The sequence below is a fragment of the Nasonia vitripennis genome, chromosome 1 (genome assembly GCF_009193385.2).
Source record: "Nasonia vitripennis strain AsymCx chromosome 1, Nvit_psr_1.1, whole genome shotgun sequence".
Lineage (NCBI taxonomy): Eukaryota > Metazoa > Arthropoda > Insecta > Hymenoptera > Pteromalidae > Nasonia > Nasonia vitripennis.
The window spans coordinates 34833112-34854883 of NC_045757.1; the positions used below are offsets into that span (position 1 = coordinate 34833112).

General features: G+C 44.7%; 3 protein-coding genes across 15 annotated transcripts in view; 2 read left to right on the forward strand and 1 right to left on the reverse strand.

Annotated features, from left to right (window-relative positions):
* The window catches only part of LOC100123347 (acetyl-CoA carboxylase), a 16854-nt gene extending 13322 nt beyond the window's left edge, over positions 1-3532 (forward strand). For all 7 annotated transcript variants that reach the window (XM_008217229.4, XM_031933698.2, XM_031933700.2 and 4 more), the window contains 5 exons: positions 8-324; positions 403-654; positions 735-1181; positions 1271-1550; positions 1625-3532. In XM_008217229.4, the coding sequence (XP_008215451.1) occupies positions 8-324; positions 403-654; positions 735-1181; positions 1271-1550; positions 1625-2541 (2213 nt within the window). In that variant the 3' untranslated portion in view covers positions 2542-3532. The remainder of the gene's footprint in view (positions 1-7; positions 325-402; positions 655-734; positions 1182-1270; positions 1551-1624) is intronic.
* Positions 3268-6063, reverse strand: LOC103317809. Of its 2 annotated transcripts, none has more exons than XM_008217226.4 (3): positions 5526-6063; positions 4642-4990; positions 3268-4540 (listed from the first exon to the last, which is right to left on the reverse strand). In XM_008217226.4, exons 2-3 carry the CDS (start codon positions 4891-4893, stop codon positions 3683-3685), a joined length of 1110 nt encoding a protein of 369 aa, XP_008215448.1. In that variant the 5' UTR covers positions 4894-4990; positions 5526-6063; the 3' UTR covers positions 3268-3682. The 2 variants fall into 2 exon arrangements, with proteins under 2 accessions (XP_008215448.1, XP_008215449.1); XM_008217227.3 differs by lacking the exon at positions 5526-6063 and adding an exon at positions 5089-5107 and having other exon boundaries at positions 3268-4537.
* LOC100123358 (trichohyalin) overlaps positions 5695-21772 on the forward strand; it is a 34452-nt gene continuing 18374 nt past the window's right edge. For 4 of the 6 annotated variants that reach the window (XM_016982597.3, XM_016982608.3, XM_008217237.4 and 1 more), the window contains exons 1-4: positions 5698-6749; positions 8611-8760; positions 11231-11327; positions 12357-12412. In XM_016982597.3, coding sequence (XP_016838086.1) covers positions 5859-6749; positions 8611-8760; positions 11231-11327; positions 12357-12412 — 1194 coding nt within the window. In that variant the 5' untranslated portion in view covers positions 5698-5858. Of the gene's footprint in view, positions 6750-8610; positions 8761-11230; positions 11328-12356; positions 12413-21772 lie in introns of all 6 variants that reach the window. The other 2 variants (XM_031933701.2, XM_032596051.1) reach the window with 1 other exon arrangement.

Consider the following 21772-nt stretch of genomic DNA (forward strand, 5'->3'; position numbering starts at 1 on the left):
TTAACAGAGCAAGTGACCATACCTAATCCCGTCATGGACTGCGTCGAGCTGGTTTTGGAAGGCGAGAATCTCGTTGAGCAGAAACGATTGCCAGGGGAGAACGACGTTGGTATGATTGCTTGGAGATTAACGCTCTACACATCGGAGTGTCCAAATGGCCGAGACATCATTCTTATCGCCAACGATCTGACGTGTTTCATCGGTTCTTTTGGGCCGAAAGAGGATCTGCTTTTCTACAGGGCGTCGGAGAAAGCGCGGCAGCTTGGCATTCCCAGAGTCTACTTTTCGGCTAATGCCGGTGCTCGTATTGGGCTTGCGGAAGAAGTGAGTGCGAATGATCTTATCGCTGCTTTTAGTCCTCACAAGGCAATTCAAATTCAATTTCTTTCATGTTTTTATCAGGTGAAAGGTCTGTTCCACATAGCGTGGGAAGACAAACAGGATCCGGAAAAGGGATTCAAGTACATATATCTGACACCAGACGATTATGCTCGCATCGGGCCGCTGAATTCGGTAAAGGCGAGCTTGATCGAGGACGAGGGTGAGTCGCGTTACAAACTCACCGACATTATTGGACAGCAGGATGGACTCGGTGTTGAGAATCTCAAATACGCCGGTTTGATTGCCGGTGAAACGTCGAGAGCGTACGACGAGGTAGAGTATTTATACATTGTATACATACAGCGATTGTAAACTCGCAAATTTTCACTCATCGCAAAAATCTGTAATTTCAGGTGGTGACGATATCCGTGGTATCCTGCCGCGCTATTGGCATTGGCTCGTACCTCGTTCGTCTCGGCCAGCGTGTCATCCAGATCGAGAACTCGCATATCGTCCTCACAGGTTACAGAGCCTTGAACTCCGTGTTGGGTCGCGAGGTCTACGCTAGCAACAACCAACTCGGTGGCATTCAGATCATGCACAACAATGGCATATCGCACGCGGTAGAGCCGCGCGACCTGGACGGTATTTCCACAGTCCTCAGGTGGCTGAGCTACGTGCCAGCTGTTAAAGGCGCGCCACTGCCTGTTAGCCCTATCATTTCCGATCCGATCGACAGAGAAATCATGTACTTGCCTACCAAGGCGCCTTACGACCCTCGGTGGATGCTGGAGGGTAGGCCGCTGCCTTCCGACGCCAACGTTTGGGAGAGTGGATTCTTCGACAAAGGATCATGGGCGGTTAGTTTTATTGTATTTTATTTGTGTTATTTTTTTAAGCTACAAGTTTTTTAGTTGATAAATTTACTGACGATTTGGTGACTTTGCAGGAGATCATGAGGCCTTGGGCTCAAACGGTGGTCACGGGTAGAGCGAGACTCGGCGGTATACCCGTCGGTGTGATAGCCGTAGAGACGCGCACCGTAGAGCTTCACTTACCAGCTGATCCAGCAAACTTGGACTCGGAGGCTAAGACTGTTTCACAAGCCGGACAAGTCTGGTACCCCGACAGTGCCTACAAGACGGCTCAGGCCATCAAAGACTTTGGCAAGGAAGAGCTGCCTCTGTTCATATTTGCCAACTGGCGTGGTTTCTCCGGTGGCATGAAAGGTATCTTTTTTTCTTCTTTTTGTTTTTTCACTTTGATTTTGCCGTCGAAACTAAGGATATTTTGTTGCTTGCAGACATGTACGAGCAGATCATGAAGTTTGGTGCCTACATCGTCGATGGGCTACGCGAGTACACGCGACCAATTTTCGTGTACATTCCACCCAATGGTGAATTGAGGGGAGGAGCCTGGGCCGTAGTCGACCCGTTCATCAATCCGCAGTGTATGGAGATGTTCGCGGAAACAACGAGTCGCGGTGGCGTGCTCGAACCCGAGGCTATCGTCGAGATCAAGTTCCGACAGAAGGACATCCTGAAAACGATACAGCGCGAGGATGAGATTGTCCAACGTCTCAAGGAGAAGATCGCGGCGCTCGGCTCGACTTGCGGTCCCACCGAGGAGAAGGTCGCGCTCGAGGCTGAGCTGCAGACGCGTGAGCACCAGCTCGAACCCATGTACCACCAGGTAGCGGTACACTTTGCCGACTTGCACGACACTCCCGAGCGAATGCTCGAGAAGGGCTGCATCAACGAGATCGTGCCCTGGCGTAACGCGCGTCGCTTCTTCTACTGGAGACTGAGGCGCCGGCTGCGCGAAGACCAGCTGCGCCGACAGATCTTAGAGACACAACCCGAGCTGGGTGAGCGCCAGGTCGAGGCGATGCTGCGTCGCTGGTTTGTCGAAGACAAGGGAGCTACAGAGTCCTACCTGTGGGACAACGATGAGGCAGCGTCCAATTGGATGGAGAAACAGATTACACTCGATAACAGTGTGTTGCTGCGTAACATGTCCTGCGTGAAGAAGGACGCGGTCGTCAGTAGGATAAAGAAAGAGCTCGAGGCTTGTCCCGAGGTCAGGCTGGACGCCGTCCTGGAGATGGCTCACAGGCTGGTGCCCCAGGAACGAGCGGAGTTGCAGCGATCACTGGCCCAACTGGAGTCACCGGCCAACCAGGAGTCGGGCACCGATTCGAGCTCGTCGTCCTCGCCCTAGTGCCACCCGCCCGGACGCGGGACCATACTTTTTTTTATAGCTCTCTTTCTCCATCTTTGTAACTTAGTTCGCGCCCATCCTCTCCCGCATTTCTCCGCTGGAATGGAGACTAAATAAACGAATGGGAAGCTCATTCTTACCTATACATACACGCCGTTCACTTGTTTAGAGTTAGAATCTTGTATGGAGGGTTATGGAACTAGAGAAATTGATTACCAAGTATACTTCGATTGTTCCGTGGAGTATATTGAAAACACATTCTTGTTCCACTTCCATTCTTTGGCGTATGATTTCTTCCTCGCTAGACGATGCTAATATACGAGAAACTTGTTAAGGGCCCGCTCAGTTGGAATCCAACTGAGACGCGCCTCGCCCAGACATTGATTTTAGACTTGTATATGCGTTGTGAGATGTGGGGAAGAAAATTGATCTGTATAGACGGAAAGTGCCAGACCACTGTGTGAATCGCTAACGTTAAGTGTAGATGTCCGGGAGGTCGGTCATCCGGCGCGCTGATCGGGCACGATTCCAAAAACAATTAGAGTAGTAGAGTAATGTAAGTTTACCTTATAAATGTCATATATGTATAAAGGGAGTTTTCCTCGTGGCACAATTGAAAAAAAGTATACTTTTATAATAGTCAATATATGAATTTTAGTTATTAATACTAATTAAAACTGATGCTACTACTGTTAATTTGAATAAGATTGTGGTAATTACTGTCACTCTTTTTATTACTATATTATTTTTACAACTAGTGTTATCTGTTATCGTTGTTGTTATTGTTGTTATTGTCGACGATCGAATGTTGCGAAAAAAAGATATTCTTGACACGTCGATATATCGAAGAGAGCTATGCGCACGGCATTCGGATCGACTCGCAATAATCAACGAAATCTTTGTATATGCCTTAATCAGTAGATACGTAAACATAAGTTATCAATATAATTTCACCTCAATTTTTGCTGAATAAAATTTATTCACTTTTCAACTGTGTTCGTATTATTCAATCGCTGTGAACTCGATCACCCCTAAATATCCCGATAGAATCGCGAGAAGAGTTCGATAGACAGGTCAAATTTGTGTAAACTAGACAAAAAAACCAAACAATTTACAAAAATAATTCTACGCGCGCGCGATCTCACGTCCTCGCAGCTTTGTTGGGATCCACGGAGCCGTTATTATCGCACAGCAGTCCCGGAGGGCTAGGGATGCACTGCGGTTTCCTCGCGAAATAAGTCAGGCCGCCGATGACCCGTGGCTCCTGAAATTCCGGCCAGTAAGTCAAATTGTTGAAGCTGCTCTGCGTAGCATACTGCTGCTGCTGCTGCTCGTTCGTAGCGTTAATAATCGCGGCTTGATCGTTCTGCGATAACGGCGCGCTTTGTTCGCAGTAATGCTGCCGAGTGTGTTGTTCGTCGACTCGTTGGGAATTTCTCGCGTTTTCCAACCCGTTGGCCGATTTCTGCTTCTCGCGCACTTCCGCGCTCCGAGTGGGCTGCAGCTCGAGGCTCTCCATCTCGCTTCTGTCCTGAGCACCGTTCAGTCTGACGATCTGTCCTTGCGTCGCGCTGTTTTCGTTTCTCCTGACGGCGCCCTTGACCTTGAAGCTGCACTTTTTCAAAATGTCTCGAGCGACGACGGGATCCTGCAGTCCGTTGTTCCTCTTCCGGAAGTCCGTCTCCTCCTTCCTCATGCGTATCTTCAGCAAACTCGACGGCTCGAGCCTACTCGTCCTCGGAGGCGTTTCATTATCGCGCCTCGTATCCTCCGTCGAGCTATTTCTCCTGACTCTCGGCGCGTTAGCCTCGGCCGATTTACTATTGTCTCCCAATAGCCTGAGCTGCTTGCTCTGCTCGTCCATCAGCCGTTCGAACTGCCGGCGGATGAGAGTCTCGGGAATTCCCTGTTGACTCATCGACGTTACCAGCAGCTCCTGATCGCGTATCATTTCGGGGGTGAACTGGAGCGCCCTGCTACTATTCGACGATACCTGCTGCTGTGGGGGGGGGGGGATTGCCGCCCGTTGCGTTACTCCGAAATATATATATATATATTTTTTTTAACGTCTATGGTTAAATATAAAAAATCGATGTATACCGAGCTCCGTTGCGTCTCGGCGTGTAGGGACGGCCCACCGCCGGATTGATAAGCAGCCGGTCTGTGGCTGTGATAAGCGGCGCATTCTCCGGCTTCGAGACATTCCGGCTGGCGGTTGTCGACGAATCTCCGTGTGTGCGGGGGATTCGCCCCGACTCCGTCGCCGCTGTCCAGGTATCGCAGCGAGTCCGGCTGGCGCTCGTTGAATTTCGCCGGGTTCGACGACCCTTCGGCTTGGGAGGACCTCTTCATTTTTATCTTCAATTTTATTCAGAATTTTTAACCGTGGTTCGTGTAACGAGCGAATTTCGAGGTTGCGGTCGTAAACGCGTCGGCTGTCAACGGCGTTCTTTTATGCACAAAAAAACAAAAAAACAAAGGAAAGTTAATTCCCAGCGAATATCCAGTGGCTCGTTATAATTAATACGATCCTATCGTGTTCCTCACTCGCTCTCCCAGTGGTTAGTCTCGAGAACTGTCAGACACGCAACTCTTTTCCCGTGTACAGGTTCGAAGTGATGGCGTAAAGTTTGCGCCCTCTGATCGAATTTGCCGTGTGTCGACGGCGGCGAGAGAGAAAAAAAAATAATACATCCGCCGATGGGTAAATCAGCTGTGACCGCTGGGTGGGGGGGGGGGCGGACGAGGTTGTTCACACCGCTTCGGAATTTTCCTCGTTGAATGGGACGTTGCTCGAGGGATCGAGCGCTCGTCCTTATAGGAAAAATCGAAGCTAACGAGGTGTTTCACCCCCCCCCCCCTCCCGACCGCGGGCGAAAGAAAGGAAGACGGGGAGAGCGGGGGAAAAAACAACCCAGCGAAAAGAAAAGAAGAACAAAAGAATCAACGCGTGCATTATTCGACTCGGACACAGACGCACGTACGGTGTTGGAGGGTGGTGGGTATGCGCTTGCGCCCACACGGCGAGCGGCGGCGGCGGCGGCGCTAGATCGATCCCCCTGGCTTGGCGTTGCTCTCTCTCTCTCTCTCTCTCTCTCGCTCCATAGTAGGTAGATATACTAGCGTAGTATAGAAAACGCGAGGCGATCCGGTAGTGCGCTTGGAGCAGCTCGCCGCGAAGGTGGTGCGTCGTGGTGCGGGAGCTGAGAGCGAGAGAGAGAGAGAGAGTGAGTGCGTGAGAGAGAGAGAGAGAGAGAGAGAGAGTGTGCAGTATCGGCATCAGCGGAGCGGACGGCGGAGGCTGCGGAGAGGCGGAGATGATGCAGGGCGGCAGGGACGGCTACGGGGGCGGCGGGACACGATCGCCACGCAGCGGCCGCCGGCTCGGAGAGCTGCCTACAGTGGACCGCAGTCCGTCGAGAGGTTACAGCGGCGGCGGCGGCGGCGGCGGAAGTTCCGGCTACGTCTCGGGCCGCGGAAGCCCGCTCGGCTCGCGCAGGCTGCGGGCCGGCACGCGCAGCGGCAACAGCTCGCCCGAGGGCCAGCTCTACTCGACTGGCGGCGGCGGAGTCTACGGCCACCACACGCCAGTCCATCAGTCTCTCGTTGGCCTGGCCGGGAGCGGCGGCATCGGCGGTGCTAGTCCGTACTACGCGAGCAGCTTGGGGGGCGCGCGCGACGTCGTGGACGAGCTCGGCAGCCCGGTGCTGCTGCTCGAGGAGCGCGGCCGCAGCATGTCGCAGGGCGCGGGACAGCACCGATCGCGCAGCGCCTCAAGGCCCGCCGGCATGCCGGGCCCGCGCTACGCCAGCCTCGACCGCGCCTCGGTCGGCCTCCTCGACCACGAGCGCGAGTTCGTGCCCATCCGCGAGCCGCTCTCTCGCTCTGCGGGCCGCTACCTCGAGGACGAGCTCTACGGGCCGCCGTTGCGGAGCGTCGCCCAGCGGCAGTCGCCCAACCCGCACATGCTCCGCGACGGCGGCGGCTACATCGGCGAGCTCCAGCACCAGAACAACGACCTGCAGCGCGAGCTCGGCAACCTCAAGAAGGAGCTCGAGCTGACCAACCAGAAGCTCGGCAGCTCCATGCACAGCATCAAGACCTTCTGGTCGCCGGAGCTCAAGAAGGAGCGGGCGCTGCGCAAGGAGGAGTCCACCAAGTACAGCCTCATCAACGAGCAGCTCAAGCTGCTCAACAACGAGAACCAGGTACACCTTTTGTATTTTCATTTTCTCTCTCGCTTTTCCTCTCTCGCTGTCGCAGCCATGTTCCAGCTCTCTGTATATCTGCCTGCCCGCTCTCGCCCGAGCGCATGTCGTCTGCGCCGAGCTTATATTTAGGCCGATCGATATACGTACACGTCCTCCTCGACTCTCACCCCCGCTCTCTCTCTCTCTCTCTCTCTCTCTCTCTCACTCTATCTCGCTCTCCGCACGTGCATCTATACCTTGTCACCCCCGTCTACGCTGGCGCGAATTTCACGGCACTTTTATGGACGTATATCCGCGTAATCCGGGATACTGCCCCCTCCCCCCCCCTCCAATATAAGCAGAGATCTCGAGTCCGATCTGCCTCGGGGGGCGCGAGGAGGGAATGGCTAGGTGCAGATCGCGCGCCTTCGTATCGAGCGCTCTTCTCGCGGCCCGATGAGAAAAAGGAAAACACTTATAACCTCCTTCCGCATCAGAAAGAACTGGCGTATCCGAGAGAGCAACTGGTACTCGAGTTCTCTTACGAGCGCCGCAGTCATTGACACGGAATTTTTCGCGTGTCTGTTGGTAAACACTCGGACATGCACGGCGCTCGTCGCTTTGTAGGCCGTTAGCCGCGCGACAAAGCCGAAAAACAGAGAAGAAACAACAAAACGAGGCCGCGAGTCTTTGACCGACTTAATAGAGAGAGAGAGAGCGCGCGCGGGGTTGTATGTACGATTGCTTAACAGCTCTCTCTTTCTATACAGCAGACGACAAAAACAAAAGTGTCGGTAATCGGCTATTGTCGTCGTCGTCGCCGGTGTAAAGTCAATTTTCCGAGGCTAATCGGCCGCACACGGCTCGCGCGCGCGCATCGATCATGTAACCCCGCGCGCGATGAGAAGAGAGAGGGGGGGGGGCGTTCTCTGCTTTACCGGCGTCAGGCGCGGCCCGTACTATACTTTTACTACCGCGAACGCGGCATCTTTTTTTCATTTCTGGCAACCGGCCCCCTTTTCATTCAGAGGGACGCACTTGACTGCGATGTGTGTATAGGTAAGCGAACACGTTGGAATAGAGATCGTAGTTGTAGATGATTAGAGCTAGAGTCGCATTGTTTGAAAATTATCGAAAGAAAAATATGTATACATCATGACCTGATCCTTGATTGCAGAAGAAAATGAACGTATGCCCCAACGCAGCGCAAACAAAGGATTAACTCACTCTACATACGTATACAACACATATAGACTAGCCGCGGGTGTAGAGAGAGAGAGAGAGAGAGAGAGAGAGAGAGAGAGAGAGAGAGAGAGAGAGAGAGAGAGAGAGAGAGACATGTGTGTAATACATTGGCGTCGAGCAAACGACTGGCTCGTACCACTGCGTTTAAGTAGACACGTACAGTGTTTAGTCAGACACTCACTTGATCTATGCCAATTTTAATCGCTTATCTCTTTTAACTGTTCCAGCGTACGCAATGTGTATCTCTGTGTATCTTATACCTGTATAATCTATAGATAGTACATAGGAACGATCCATTTCTCACATATGTATAAGAGAGAACGAAAAATCGCCGCCGAGTTTTCACACTCTTTCGCGTTATTCATACTCTGTATACCTTCTTTCTCACACATAATCACACGCTATGTCGTTGTCACGAAAAAATGAAAACAAAGCTGGACAAGTGTATACACACGATCATCGACACCATCACCACCACCACCACCACCACAAGTACATCCGAAAACAAGAACGTACATAATAAGTATACACATAATGCAAAAATGAGACGATGATTCGCTGGAAAATGATAAGAAAAAAAAAATCTCTCAATCACACCACTTGACGTGTTGCCATGAATGTTTTGCTGTTACAGAAGCAGAGCATGATGGTTCGACAACTGGAGGAGGAGTTGAGATTGCGTATGCGAGGTCCGAGCGTCGAAATGCAGCAACAGATGGAAGTCTTGTACAACGAGAACGAGCACTTGACTCGCGAAATCGCAATACTCCGAGACACGATAAAGGTTTCATTCGCATTTTTTTTACAATCATTCATATTACACACTCATACAAACACGCTCTTTTCCCATATCATTCATTAACTCTCTCTCTGTGTTTACGCTACAGGCCATTCGTACAAACGCATAAATATACACGTTATTTGGCAAGCGTTGCGGCTGTTTTTTGGGTGTATACATACCGGCGCATTGATCAACAGGACACGCAGACCCTCGATCGAACAATGAAAGATATCTCTCCCCGCTGCACACTTATATACTATACCACGTGTGGCTATATACGAAGAAGCCCGCGCCTGTATACATACTCGACGAGAGAGAGAGAGAGAGAGAGAGAGAGAGAGAGAGAGAGAGAGAGAGAGAGAGAGAGAGAGAGAGAGAGAGAGAGAGAGAGATCTTTTATTTACCGAGTACTTTTCAAGCTGCTTATACGAATTTCGAAAGTGTATAATACCCCCCGGCTTTGGCTGCAAGCAACGTCCCAGGGAATCTCAGGATATGCGACTATCTCAATGTGTAATAGCAGCTGGCTGGAAAATTCGATGCGCGGCAGCGTTGCTCCACTTTCTTTTCAGATCCGTAATATCGCTCTCTTTATACTCTCTCTCCCGCTATATATATGCCAACTCGCTTTGTGTCTATGGATATACGTTGTTTCGAGCGTTTTCCTCGAGCGACGGAGATTATCGCAATCGACGCGAGCGCGATGTGGTTTATTAGAGAGAGAGAGAGAGGGGGGATTACGCGAGGCGATTTAAATGCCCCCGCGACTACTCTGTGTGTAATTTCTGTAATAGAGAATTAAGCCTATGAGCTGTGTGCTACTCGTTTACGGAAATCCCACTTAATCCCCTCTTTTCTCTGGTTTCGCTGTATAAGTCTACACACACACACACACATGTGCTACCGCCGTATAAACAATTCGTCATATTTTTACGCGCAAAGGTGACGAAGGGATCGCGAATCCGAGCGCGGGTTTAATCAAACGGAAGGGATTTGCGCTCGATAAGTATATGGTTAATGAATGAAAAAAGAAAGCAAAGCCTAGACAACGCGAGTGTACACACAGTGGATCATCGTGCGACACGGAGCCTTCGGTCACGCGAGCCGCATATATATACTCACTCACTACTAACACACACGTGTGGCGCAAGTATATCTTATCACGAGAATTATATATGTGCCTGTAGTTCATATAGCTGAAGCAAATACATTAGCAAATTCAGTGCTGGAGATTTTCATTAAAATTAATCGCTTTCATTCGGTTCTAGAATTCCTGACACAAACACACACACGCACACGACGAGCGAATCGTTGTGTATAAACTCTCTCTTCGTAACTGCGAAGAAAAGTTTCTGCGTATACACACACGTAATTGTTTGCCGAGGTATCATTATATAAACATTATATAGTGTGCTATATAGCTAGAGATTAGATACTGCATAAAATATTATATATTTTAACAAAAAAAAAGATGATCTACTTAATACTAATCACACATTTTTTTACACACAGGAGAAAAAGGGCGAGACTTAACTCGGCGCGCAAGAGAAGTAGGACAATGCGTATATTTAGGTGCGACTTAATTTACGCTCGAGCTCGTTCCATTCGGCGCTGGGAGGGGGATCTTTCCTTTTTCCTCGCTCTACACGTCTCTTTTTTTCTCTCGCTCATTGCTTGTAATCACCTCTGGAAATGACTAATCAAGTGACTCTTAGTTGGGCTGCAAGCTTCGACTTGCTTGTTTTTCCTTGTTTTTTTTTTTTTTTTTTTTTGTTGCACACGGGATCGCTAATTGCTCGTCTACGTGTATATATTGCTGTATATACTGCTGTACACGTATAGCCCGATTCGGATGTAATCAGCTTCTTTTCAAACTCGCAGTTGCTAGCGTCGTCCGACCGACGAACGAATCTATTTGCCAAGCTTCAGCTTTCTCTCTACTTCTATTACTCTTACTGTATATATATGTATGTGTATATAGGACTGAAGCGAACAATTATTAATGAGCAGCTTGTTGGTCGCTATTTTGAAGCTCTTTTTCCCCCGCTGTACACGTGCATATGCATTATTGGCTGGAAATCCCGGCGTGGCTTGTACGTATGTAAACTGCATTAAGAGGAGAACTATGTTGAATTGTTCAATTGGCACAGGGACAACAACGACGAGAACTCATCAATTTGCCAAACTGCCTAAAACGCTTGGAGAATAATTTTACAGCTTTTCGAAAATTCCCGCCATGATTAGGAGGCCGAAGCTTGCGTTAAGCCACTATATACTGTACACACACACACACACACACACACACACACACAGAGGCTCTGTTTGAACAGAGCTTCGAATACCAAATTCTCAAAGGCTCCGGAGAGAGGAGATTAAGCCTCTCCGACTGATTGAGACACTCGAATATACACGAGAGTATGAGAACACTTATAAATACAAATTAACGCTTTGCCCGTTTCTCTTTTCTGCGCAGGAGCTCGAGCTACGGATAGAGACGCAAAAGCAGACTCTGCAGGCGAGAGACGAGAGCATCAAAAAGCTCCTGGAGATGCTGCAGAACAAAGGCATGGGTGAGTCTCCGATGCCCTTTTTATCTTGCAAAAATTACAAGCACGATGTACAATAAGCTTCCCCGGTAATAAGCTATTTGTTTGGAAAACACGCGACGCGCGCGGGAGATTTGAAAAACGAGCTTCTTATTAGTCCCTCTTTCTGGGATGAAAAAGCTCGGCTCATAAATTCTCGCGAGGCTAGGGTTTATTCACCGAGAGATAAAGAGTAAGCCGGTGTGTTGGCCTTTTATTAAATTTTCTGGAGAAGAGCCGATTTTTTAAAATTCGATAATACCGCTCACGCTCCAGATAACGGCAAAGCCCTCTGCTGATATGCTCTGTACCTTGAAACCCGAAATTCCTATTATAATCTCTTGCGGTGTACTGCGAAAGTTTCAAAGACGGCGTTTCGGAAACTTTTATCGCTCCGTGTAAATTAGGCAGGAATATCCGCAGAGTCGTGGGCCAAAAATACCGAACGCCGTGTGCTTAGTTTCTCTCTTTATTCGGTCGACGACAAATGTTCATTTAATGCTTTCTCTTAACCCTACTTGCGCGAGGGGCGTCTAACTTCTCTCTCTCTCTCTGAGCTAAAAAAATTCGTCCTACTTTGCACAAGAGACGGAGAGATTCGCGCGCATCGGATCGATATCTCGCGTGGCCGCCGTGGCTCCGTATCACTGTATTCCGGAGCTTAATTTTTATCCCAAAGAGCCGAAAGCATTGACTGCTTCCTGCTCAACTGATTAATCTCTCTCTCTCTCTCTCTCTCCCGACTATTTTTACGTGAGCTTTATGAACGGCTGTACATCGATGCCACACGATATATCGACTGATTTTATCGGCTCTTCTTTCTCCTCTTCGTCGTCCTATTGTCGACGACGCCGCTAGAGATTGCAAAAATGTATTTGGGTGAAAATTTCAAAGTTTTTTTTTTCGAGAGACGAGATTACACGGTATACAGAGACACATTTTAAGTTATATATTCAGACTCTTTTCGAATATGCACGACCTCTATTTTTCGTTCTCTCTCTGGTCTTGTTGCAGGAAAGGAAGAAGAGCGCATCATGTTCCAGCAGATGCAGTCCATGGCCCAGAAGCAGGTCTTTAAATACTCTATTTATAAATATATAAAGATATGCATTCTAGTATTATTTTAAGGACTGAAACCTTCTTTATATAGTGCCACGTCCTATACCTAGTAGTGCTCTCAGTACCAATGCTAATAGTATATACCTGTAATATTCTCGGCTGGTATATGCTGTATATAATCAACCCGTTCTGTATACTCGTCGTACTGTTAGCATTTGTACAAAGTGCAAAGTAGTGCGTAGTGTAGTTGAAATACAGTAGTTAGTGGTAGCTGTTGCAGTATTCTTAAGAAAAACTTTGATACATTATTATATATTATACATAAAATGAAGCATGGTACGAGGATCTTTCTAAAAATCCCCTGTCTTAATATATATATTATATATATTTTCCGCTCACCATGCACTGGTTATAATATATCTGCTGCATGACGAATTCTCCTCCGTAACTCTCGATCGATCCGGTCCATATTCAGTATATATGTGTTCTGCTTACATGGAATTTTTATCTCAGCTCTATCTCTGCTATTTATGAACTTTTTCTGTATGGATCTTGCCAAAACTCGCCGTCGATGATAATTTTTAAAGATTTCCCAACAGTTCCCTCGATATCTATTGCAATGCATAATGTGCAAAGCTGTAAATAGTGTATATAGTATATATATACCGAAAATAAAAGACCATTCAGCTTGATAAAGCAGATCCAATTAATATGCTATATATAACGGCGCCGATCGCGTGTCGTTAATTGTCTCCTGATCGTTTCCGTGTGATATATATATATGTATACACTGCACCCTGACAATGACTAGCGGTGACACATGCGTGTCCCTGTACCTCTATATGCATGCACGTGTGTATATATATAGTAGAGCCCTTGTGGCTGATTACAATACACGCAGGTGTGTGCGTATACATATATAGAGTGGTCGCCGCCGTGCTTTACTTGGGTTGCTTGCGCGTCGTCTCAGCGCAGCGCGCGCGATCGATCGAAAGGCACACATACTCTATCTATCTATCTATCTCTCTCTGACTGTATTTCGAATCCTATATACTTACATGCGCTGAATTCGCATCGGGAAAGTTTCGAGGAAATTCCTTCTTCTTTTTTTTTTTAATTTTTTTATTTTTGAGAGATATATATACATATCCGTATACGATATACTGACATATTACAAAGTGATCTATCTTGTACCTTCTTATACATATGCTTACTGTATGCACATTACCCACTGTATACTATGTTGAAAGCATGCGACTCTTTATATAAGACGTGTGTTGAATTGATAGAGAGCGAGATGCTCGTTTTATTATGCAGCGAAGAACAGTTTGAGTGTCCTTCTTATTTTTCTCTTTTGATGATGATGATACTCTCTGTATATATAACACACTGAATATATATATATATGACATTATACGAGATAGCATATAATTACTATACTCTTAAGACTTAAGATATATACTTACCTGCATATAGATATGATACGAAATTAGATTTTTATGTATCATAATAATCTATAAAGATAATTATATAAGAAAATATACATGCCTCTCGCAAACTATATACTATTGCTAAAGCAGACGAGGACTCAGAGAATAAGGGATTTATATATATATACATATAAACATGTGAATGTGTGGAATGAGCTGCTTTGGATGTGTAGGTGATAAGAATTAGATAAACATAATATGAGGATAACGCCCGCATCTATACCCTTACGTTGATCAAAATAAGAAATACTCTATGACTAACCATTGCCATCTTGATCATCATTATCATCATCATCGTCATCGTCATCAACGTCATGCTCATGAATCGACCACCTGACTCGCCATGCCCCCCATGCTGTCGTCGCGCGTCGTGCGATCATGTACCTACTACTACTACTACTACTACTACTACTACTACATCATCATCGTTATCATCAACGCATCGCCTACTGCAATGCCTACTCTACTGCAACTACACGTAGAATCGACTCGGTCGCGAAATAGCCATATGCAGTCAACGGCAAAAACGCTTGAGCAGATCGCCTAGGAGAAGGGACCAGGTATACAGGCAGCTCTATCAACTAATTAAACTACCAACACACATTTTATTACTGACTCTCTCGAAGATATAAATCATCATGATACATTTATTGTAGTTGCTCGCTATCTCGGTTCTATATTTGCTCTACCATGCAGCTCTAATTTATTTCCTATGCGAAATAGTGTACGCCGGAGTTCACGCTTTTTACGCTGATCTGAAAGATAAGCTCAAAACTGAATTAGTGAAAGTTTCTGTTTTTTCTGACTTATACACCTACACCCCCACACACACGTTTTAGTTTGATTTTTGTTCTCTTTTTTTCTGCTTACGAGACTTACTGCAATCACGAGAAAGAGTCATTATACTGATCATGCTTTACGTACAGGTGTAACAGAATAACCGTATAATCGTTACGATGTGTGTTCATTTTTTTTTCATTGCTGATAAAAGAGGACGTGTTCAATTCGAACTAACTATAGGGAGTATCGCTACCAGTGAATAGTTTAATAATTTAAGATTTGCACACGATATATATAGTTGATAAGTGCAATTAAAAATTGAAACTGCAAAAATCCAATAGCAAAGAAAAACATAGTGGTTCTATATTTTCATACTAGCATCGTAGACATCCCTTATGCAGCTGCCGCCTTAGTTTCAAACCAATCGATATACCTAGTTTCTTTTTTTTTTTAATTTTTTTTATTTTTTCAATGTCTTAGCTGCTGATAACATTTCTTAACGAAACATAATTCATTGAAATCATAAACGGTACGATCATCTATTGAAACTCTGTGTTCCCTCCGATTACGACTTATGTATGTTTGCCAAAATTTGTTCGCACGACTGCCATTTGATTATTAAATTTAATTATGATTAAAATCCGACAAGGTCGGAAGCTGAAAGAGAACCGAGGAACGAAATAATAACGTTGCTCATAATTAAAAGCGCGTATTTTTTAATTAAACGAAATGTCAAGTGGCAATCATGGAAACAACGTTCGCAGCCCTTGCATCAAAATATTAAATATATAATTCAGAGACGTATAGTGTTTCAAATATGAATGTTATCAAATGTGATGTCATGTATTTTATACTGTATGATCATACATGGGTATACGGCAGCCGCACGTTAATACGTTGCGTAACCGCGAACCGAAGCGTGTCGGATAATAGCTTTATGATTTTACGCTAAAAACTGCGGGCTTCATGTGTGTGATCATACAGCGTTACTTTATTATTCTTTATTTGTTTTCGATACTATGGCGGTTATCGCGTTACACTCTGTACATATGTGCATTCTTTACATAGAGTTTCCTATAAACATACATTGTTTAGGAATGGAATGTTAATCAAACTTTCTTGCACAATTTATTACAATGTTGCATTAAACTGAATGTGCCCTCTGTCAATCTATCTATACATATATTTTATTCATAATCACCTCAGTTCATCTCGAAAATTAAAGTCATTATTCCGAGAACGAAATAGCGATTTGGAAATTGTTTAGACCTTCAAGTCCTGTTGTTGAAGTAGTGTACGATTAAATTCGTGTATAGTGCATTTTAAATTGAGAAAATGACTAAACAGTAAATCGATAGCTAATAATAGCGCGTTTGTTACTCTCTATTTTTCTCTATTGATTTCCATTGATTTCTGTTGAGTATATACGTTCAGTTTTTTTTTTTTCATTTTACTTCATTTTTAATTACACGTTTATATTAAAGTAAAGTTTATTGCCATCATATACATTTACCAGTATAACGTTATTGACGATAACAATATTACACGGGACTTTGAAAATTAAAGTCCTTATTATCGTGTTTCGGGGGTAAAATAATAACGTACAGCCATTATAACCGAACTTGTTATACGCTTTCAAAACGCATTAACTGTGATTAATAGAAAATCAGGACTTTAAGGATAAATTGTTGCATAATACTAAAGTGAACAATTAATAAGAATAAGTTTTGCGCTAAAAGAAGAATCTATAATGACTCCGTCGCACATATATCTCCATTATGCCCACTCTGTTATATCACTATATACTGTCACTGCAAAGCGTTGAAAATTTTCTGAGCACCTCTTCATAGCTTTTAACGTTTAATTATATATACTTTATACTTTTAATCATATGATATACATCCCGAATATGTTATATTTCTTAGCTCTGTCAATATATAGCCTGTCTCATTCTGAACACCAAACATACACTATCTCTCTCTATCTCTAAAACCGATCATGATTATATTATATCACATAATGCAATGATTTTGTCCATCGTATGTATGATACTTTCTGTACATATTGGCATATCTATCTATATACTTATGTTCATCGGCGCTCGATCATCTAAAGCAAACTATCGAGAAACACGTATATCCGCGATACGTTCTGTGCATCGTTTCACCGACAAAAAAAAAGAAAACTGAAAAATACAATGGAATAGCGCGCACGCGATGGGCAATTTCGGCCACATCAGCTCGCGGAAGGCGAAAGAACTGCGGCGTCGTGTTGTGTGTGTACTATATTCATGCATAATGGAAACCAAGAAATGTGTTGTACCATAGTAGACACGAGTGAAGGTGGTGTTGTGTGAAGAAGCTTGTGCCAAAATTTTGTGAGAAAAATGACCGAGTGGAAAAAAAGAGGACGAACCTCGACGAAAAGAATCAAGAAATCTGGAAACTGTAATAATATGCCGGAGGAATTCGAACGCAAAATTCATAAAACGCATGGGCGCGCAGTGCAGATATCACAAGACATGATGTTACATGCGAGAACGACGGAGCCCGTCGCTTTTCTTTCGTCGACCGTTGAAAAGCTGCACGTTTATATGAGAAAAAAAAATGAGAACACTGAAGCGCGAGGCGGCGCACACGACTCTATACTCCGCTCGCTCGAATCCCTCTCTCATGTATTGTAATAAGCCAGACAGCCAAGTAAATACAGGTAAACCCGCATGGCGGCCGATCATGATTTATACCTGTATATACATGTATTCTATCATGTTCGACTGGCCCTGCGGTCTTACTTTATACGAGCCTTAATTGCACGAGCGCTTGACTATTGATTGCGATGCGAGCATCTTTCTAACGTTGCGTTTGTATATAAACACACTTAGCTGGCTGGCGTTACTGTATACACACTGTTATGTATGATATGTGATATATAATGATAATGATGATGTCGAGCGAAAGGACTAGGGGCGACCGCGCGAGCCTCGCAGAGTTAGATCAAAGTCCGATAATACAACGCTTGTTTGTTCTTTCTCTCTCTCTCTCTCTCTCTCTCTCTCTCTGTCTGTCCATCACCATCCCGTCTGCCTCCGCCCCGCAAATCCCCGTTTCTTTCTCTCTCTCTCTCTCTATGTCAAGGAGCTCAAAGCCACGAACGAGACGCTCAAGAGCCTGCAGACGCAGCTGGAGCTAGCCTACGCGACGACAGCGGCTTCGACGACGTGTCTGCACGGCGGCAGCGTAGCCGTGCCCGGTGGCGTGCCGGGCAGCAGTACCCTTACGGCCATCCTCGAGACGAAAGACGCGCGCATACAGACGCTCGAGCGTCAGATCCAGCTGCTCGAGGCCGAGCTCCAGCGTATCAAGGAGTGCGGCGGACGTCTTCGCGAGCAGCTGCTCAGAGCCGTGGCGGTGCCGTCCGGCGCACCGAATCCCCATTACAACTACCAGAGCCACCATCACCAGCAGCAGCAGCAGCATCAGCTTCCAATGAGGCCGACCTCGACCTCGCCCCTGTTCGCCGGTACCGGCGTCACCAACCCCTTCGCCGATCACCTGAGAGGAAATCAACAGCAACAGCAGTATAATCAAAATCTACAGTACCAGAATAGACACCTCAAGCAAATCGAGCCCGCGGCACAGGGTGGCCTGGCGCTTTACACCCATGCGTTCAACAAGCACGATTTCAACTTTAAACGCCAAGTAAGTTTCTTCATCGACAACGAGCTCATCGATAAGAACGACGAGTGAAGCTCTCGCATTTCCACGGACGATGTATCGGCAATGTAAAGAGGACTGTGTTATATGCTCTATCTCGCTCGACATGATCATGACCCGAGATGATGATGATGATGATGATGATGATGACGATGATGATGATGATGACGATGATGAGGACGATGAGGACGATGATGATGATGATGATGATGATGATGAGAATGATTGTAGCGAAATTTATTACTTATATATTATATATATATATATATATAATCTCTGTTATTTCTGTGTATATATATCGTTATAAAAGAGTGCGAGAAACGAAAGAAAAAAGAATGCAACACGCGGTACCTGACTCTTATCATGCATAAAGCGTTCTCGCAGCAAAAATTCAGCTCTCGCTTTCTCTGTACACGAATAGCTCTGCGACTGATCGATATTATATGCATATAAAACGTACATACAACCGCTGTATGCAAACTGGGCAATTACCGATATCACTTTACCAGATACACGCTTTTTGTATACATAGGATATGCTCTTTCTCTATATTTCTCTCTCTCTCTCTTTATCTCTCCCGCTCAGAGACAAAAAGAAGCAGGGCCTTTGTTTTTTTCTCTCTCCCGATTTTCTGGCGATAAGAATGAGACAGCTCGAATGTTTTTCAATATAGCAGCTAGCTATAGCTCGCATTCTGTGTGCACAATTGCACGCGTGTAAAAGAAAAAAAAAATAGTAGCGCGAACGCGTGCTATATGAGCACCACGTACACGACTATCGATTCTCTTTCAATGCATATCAAAAAATCGTTGTTTTCGCAAGCGACGAATTTTAAAAAGAATACACGAAATCCGCGAGGCTGCACTTTCCAAAAGAGAGCCGCGCTTGAGAGATTTAGCGAATTAATTAAGGCTTATCACTGTTCAAGGACTTTTGCAAAGTAAACGCTTATCCACACATACAAACACACAGTGAAAGGGGCACAGACACAAACTCGCTCACGAATACTAACGCAGTAGGGGGACACAATGGACTCGAGTAATATATAGTCGAGGGGTTGGAAAATTCTGGCAGATGAGAAGGGTGCGATGTGCGCTGAGATCCCCCGGAAGCCCGAAAGGCTTCTTCGCAGGCGTGTTTGTTTTGATGAGTCGAGCTGGAGCGGGCTGGGTTATGGCCTATAAGAAAGGCTGCGTCGTTAACGTGTGGGAGATATAAAACGCAGTCGCGTTTATGGCAACCCGAGTCCATTGTGTTGTATACTCCTCGTCTATCACGATGATTTTAATATTGTTACACTGTCCTGCATCGAAAGCTGGACGTTCTATACGTGTTAGTTCTTTGTATAACTCTTTACTGCACATGTATACACTTGCAAAAGTTATATCGTCCAAGTTGTAACGAGTAATCAAAAGAACTATCAAAATAACTCACGTGAAAGTCTGCACAGAGGGGGTGGGTACACTCGTGGGTATAATCAAAACGTTACTGCCATACACCACTTGATACAAGTGAAAAAAGAAAATTCAACCAGACACGAAGTACACACGCCATATCACATCGAGTACAAATTGTATACAGAAGCATACACACAGGTACACCAACACAACATAGGCACAAGTTACAAGACGGATCAGTTGAAAGTTGTTATTATATATGATTATATGAATATTCGTGACTCCATATGAGAAGTCTTCCAATTTGTTTGGGTCCATGCGATGTGTTCCGATATAGGCTAGATTCTATTGAAAAAAGAAACGTTCACTTTTTGCTCTATTTTGAATATAGCGCGCGAACTGATAACACATGCTGTTTCGAAAGTTAATTTAATTGTATATTATACGAGCTATATAGAGGTAAGCGATGAAATTCGTTTGTTAAATGACAGAAAGAAAGCTTTTTGAAGAATTTGGTGTCTCATTGCCGTTGAAATTGTTACGAAATAGTATATTTTTCTTACTATATCATAGATACGTGGCAAAGCTTATTTGGCCCATATTATATATACGCATAGAATATATATAAAAAAAAAATCATGCCTGTATGACTGATTATAAGATACGATGTAATTTTATTTTTCATGCAAATAAATTCTAGTTTTAACTACAACAAACCATAGATGAGCTTTGAAACAATTACAAGTCATTATTTTACCGATGATTCTGCTGAATTTTACTATATCCCATTGCTCTTATAAGCAGTAATTTAATTATTTACAAATTGCTTTTGTAATACAATTTTGTGCTTTATAATACATAATCCTAAAGCAGCGTGCGAAGGAAGGGGATTTCCGTCTTCGGATCACGGATCTTGCTAGGGTTTCTCATCATGTCTTCTATATAGCATCGCGCACGATGAGAAATGGTATACACGGTTTGATCTCGTAAACCCTCGTTACCTGGATAAGGCACAATCAACTTTTCAACATTCGTTAATGCCTTCTATTAATGAGATAAATCCGCAAGCGAGGTTCTATAAGATCAAATGGATCGTGTCGTTATTATCATAATACGTTTATATAGCGAAGATACCCAACAAGCTTCGTTGGATCCGTGGACCGAAATCGTAGATAGCGAAGTAGGATATAGAACAGGAGTATCTACTTTTGAGTGCTTTGATTATTTTTTTTCGAAAGATTCGAGCTTCAATTAACAGATTAGTTATAGGCCAACATCAGATATATAGTGTGTAATTGGGCTATACTTAAATTTTCTAAAGGCTTATAAACAATACTGAATAATCAGCAATTACAGCCGAGCCGTTATATGTGTTTTTTAAATTGATAATTACATATACTTTTCCAAGCATTACTCATCATCATTTGTTTATTAGAGATAAAATGCGAAATTTATATATACCTCTCCACCTATCGAAGCTCATCATTCGTCACCCCAAATAGTGTTCATCCATGCTCATCTTCATGTCTGGCGTTTTCTTCAACGAATATAACTTGCGTTATTTTAATTTTGCTTCGTTATATTTTCGTTCAACTTTATTACTTATGCGAATGATTTGTCAAAATCGATTTACTAGCCGATCGATTATAGCAAATTATTATATGTGCATGCTACTAGAGACTGCTTCCATCAGTTAAGTGTACACAAACAGGCACATCATGTTTAACACTATCACTTTTGCAATATTCTCAACTACATACTCTATTCCTCCAAAATCTCTTGTGTAATTTTCTTAAAGGATCACAAAACTGTATATTATATGTACCTTGGTATCTCTCGAGTCTCGACATCAGACGACTGAAAATTCCTATAAGAATTTTCCGCAAGGCAGTTCATTCCACGACAAAACTATTTGATATAATTATACCCGTTTTCGTTTTTGTTTCTCTGACTAAGAAGAATTCACATAAACAATATGTCATTGGGGTTAT

What these genes read in the sequence shown, in the direction of transcription:
- LOC103317809 (XM_008217226.4), bottom strand. Translation starts at nt 4,893, where the DNA reads ATGAAGAGGTCCTCCCAAGCCGAAGGGTCGTCGAACCCGGCGAAATTC. An exon ending in CCGAGACGCAACGGAGCTCG is followed by an intron (nt 4,541 to 4,641) that starts GTATACATCGAT and finishes CCCCCCCCACAG; the next exon opens with CAGCAGGTATCGTCGAATAG.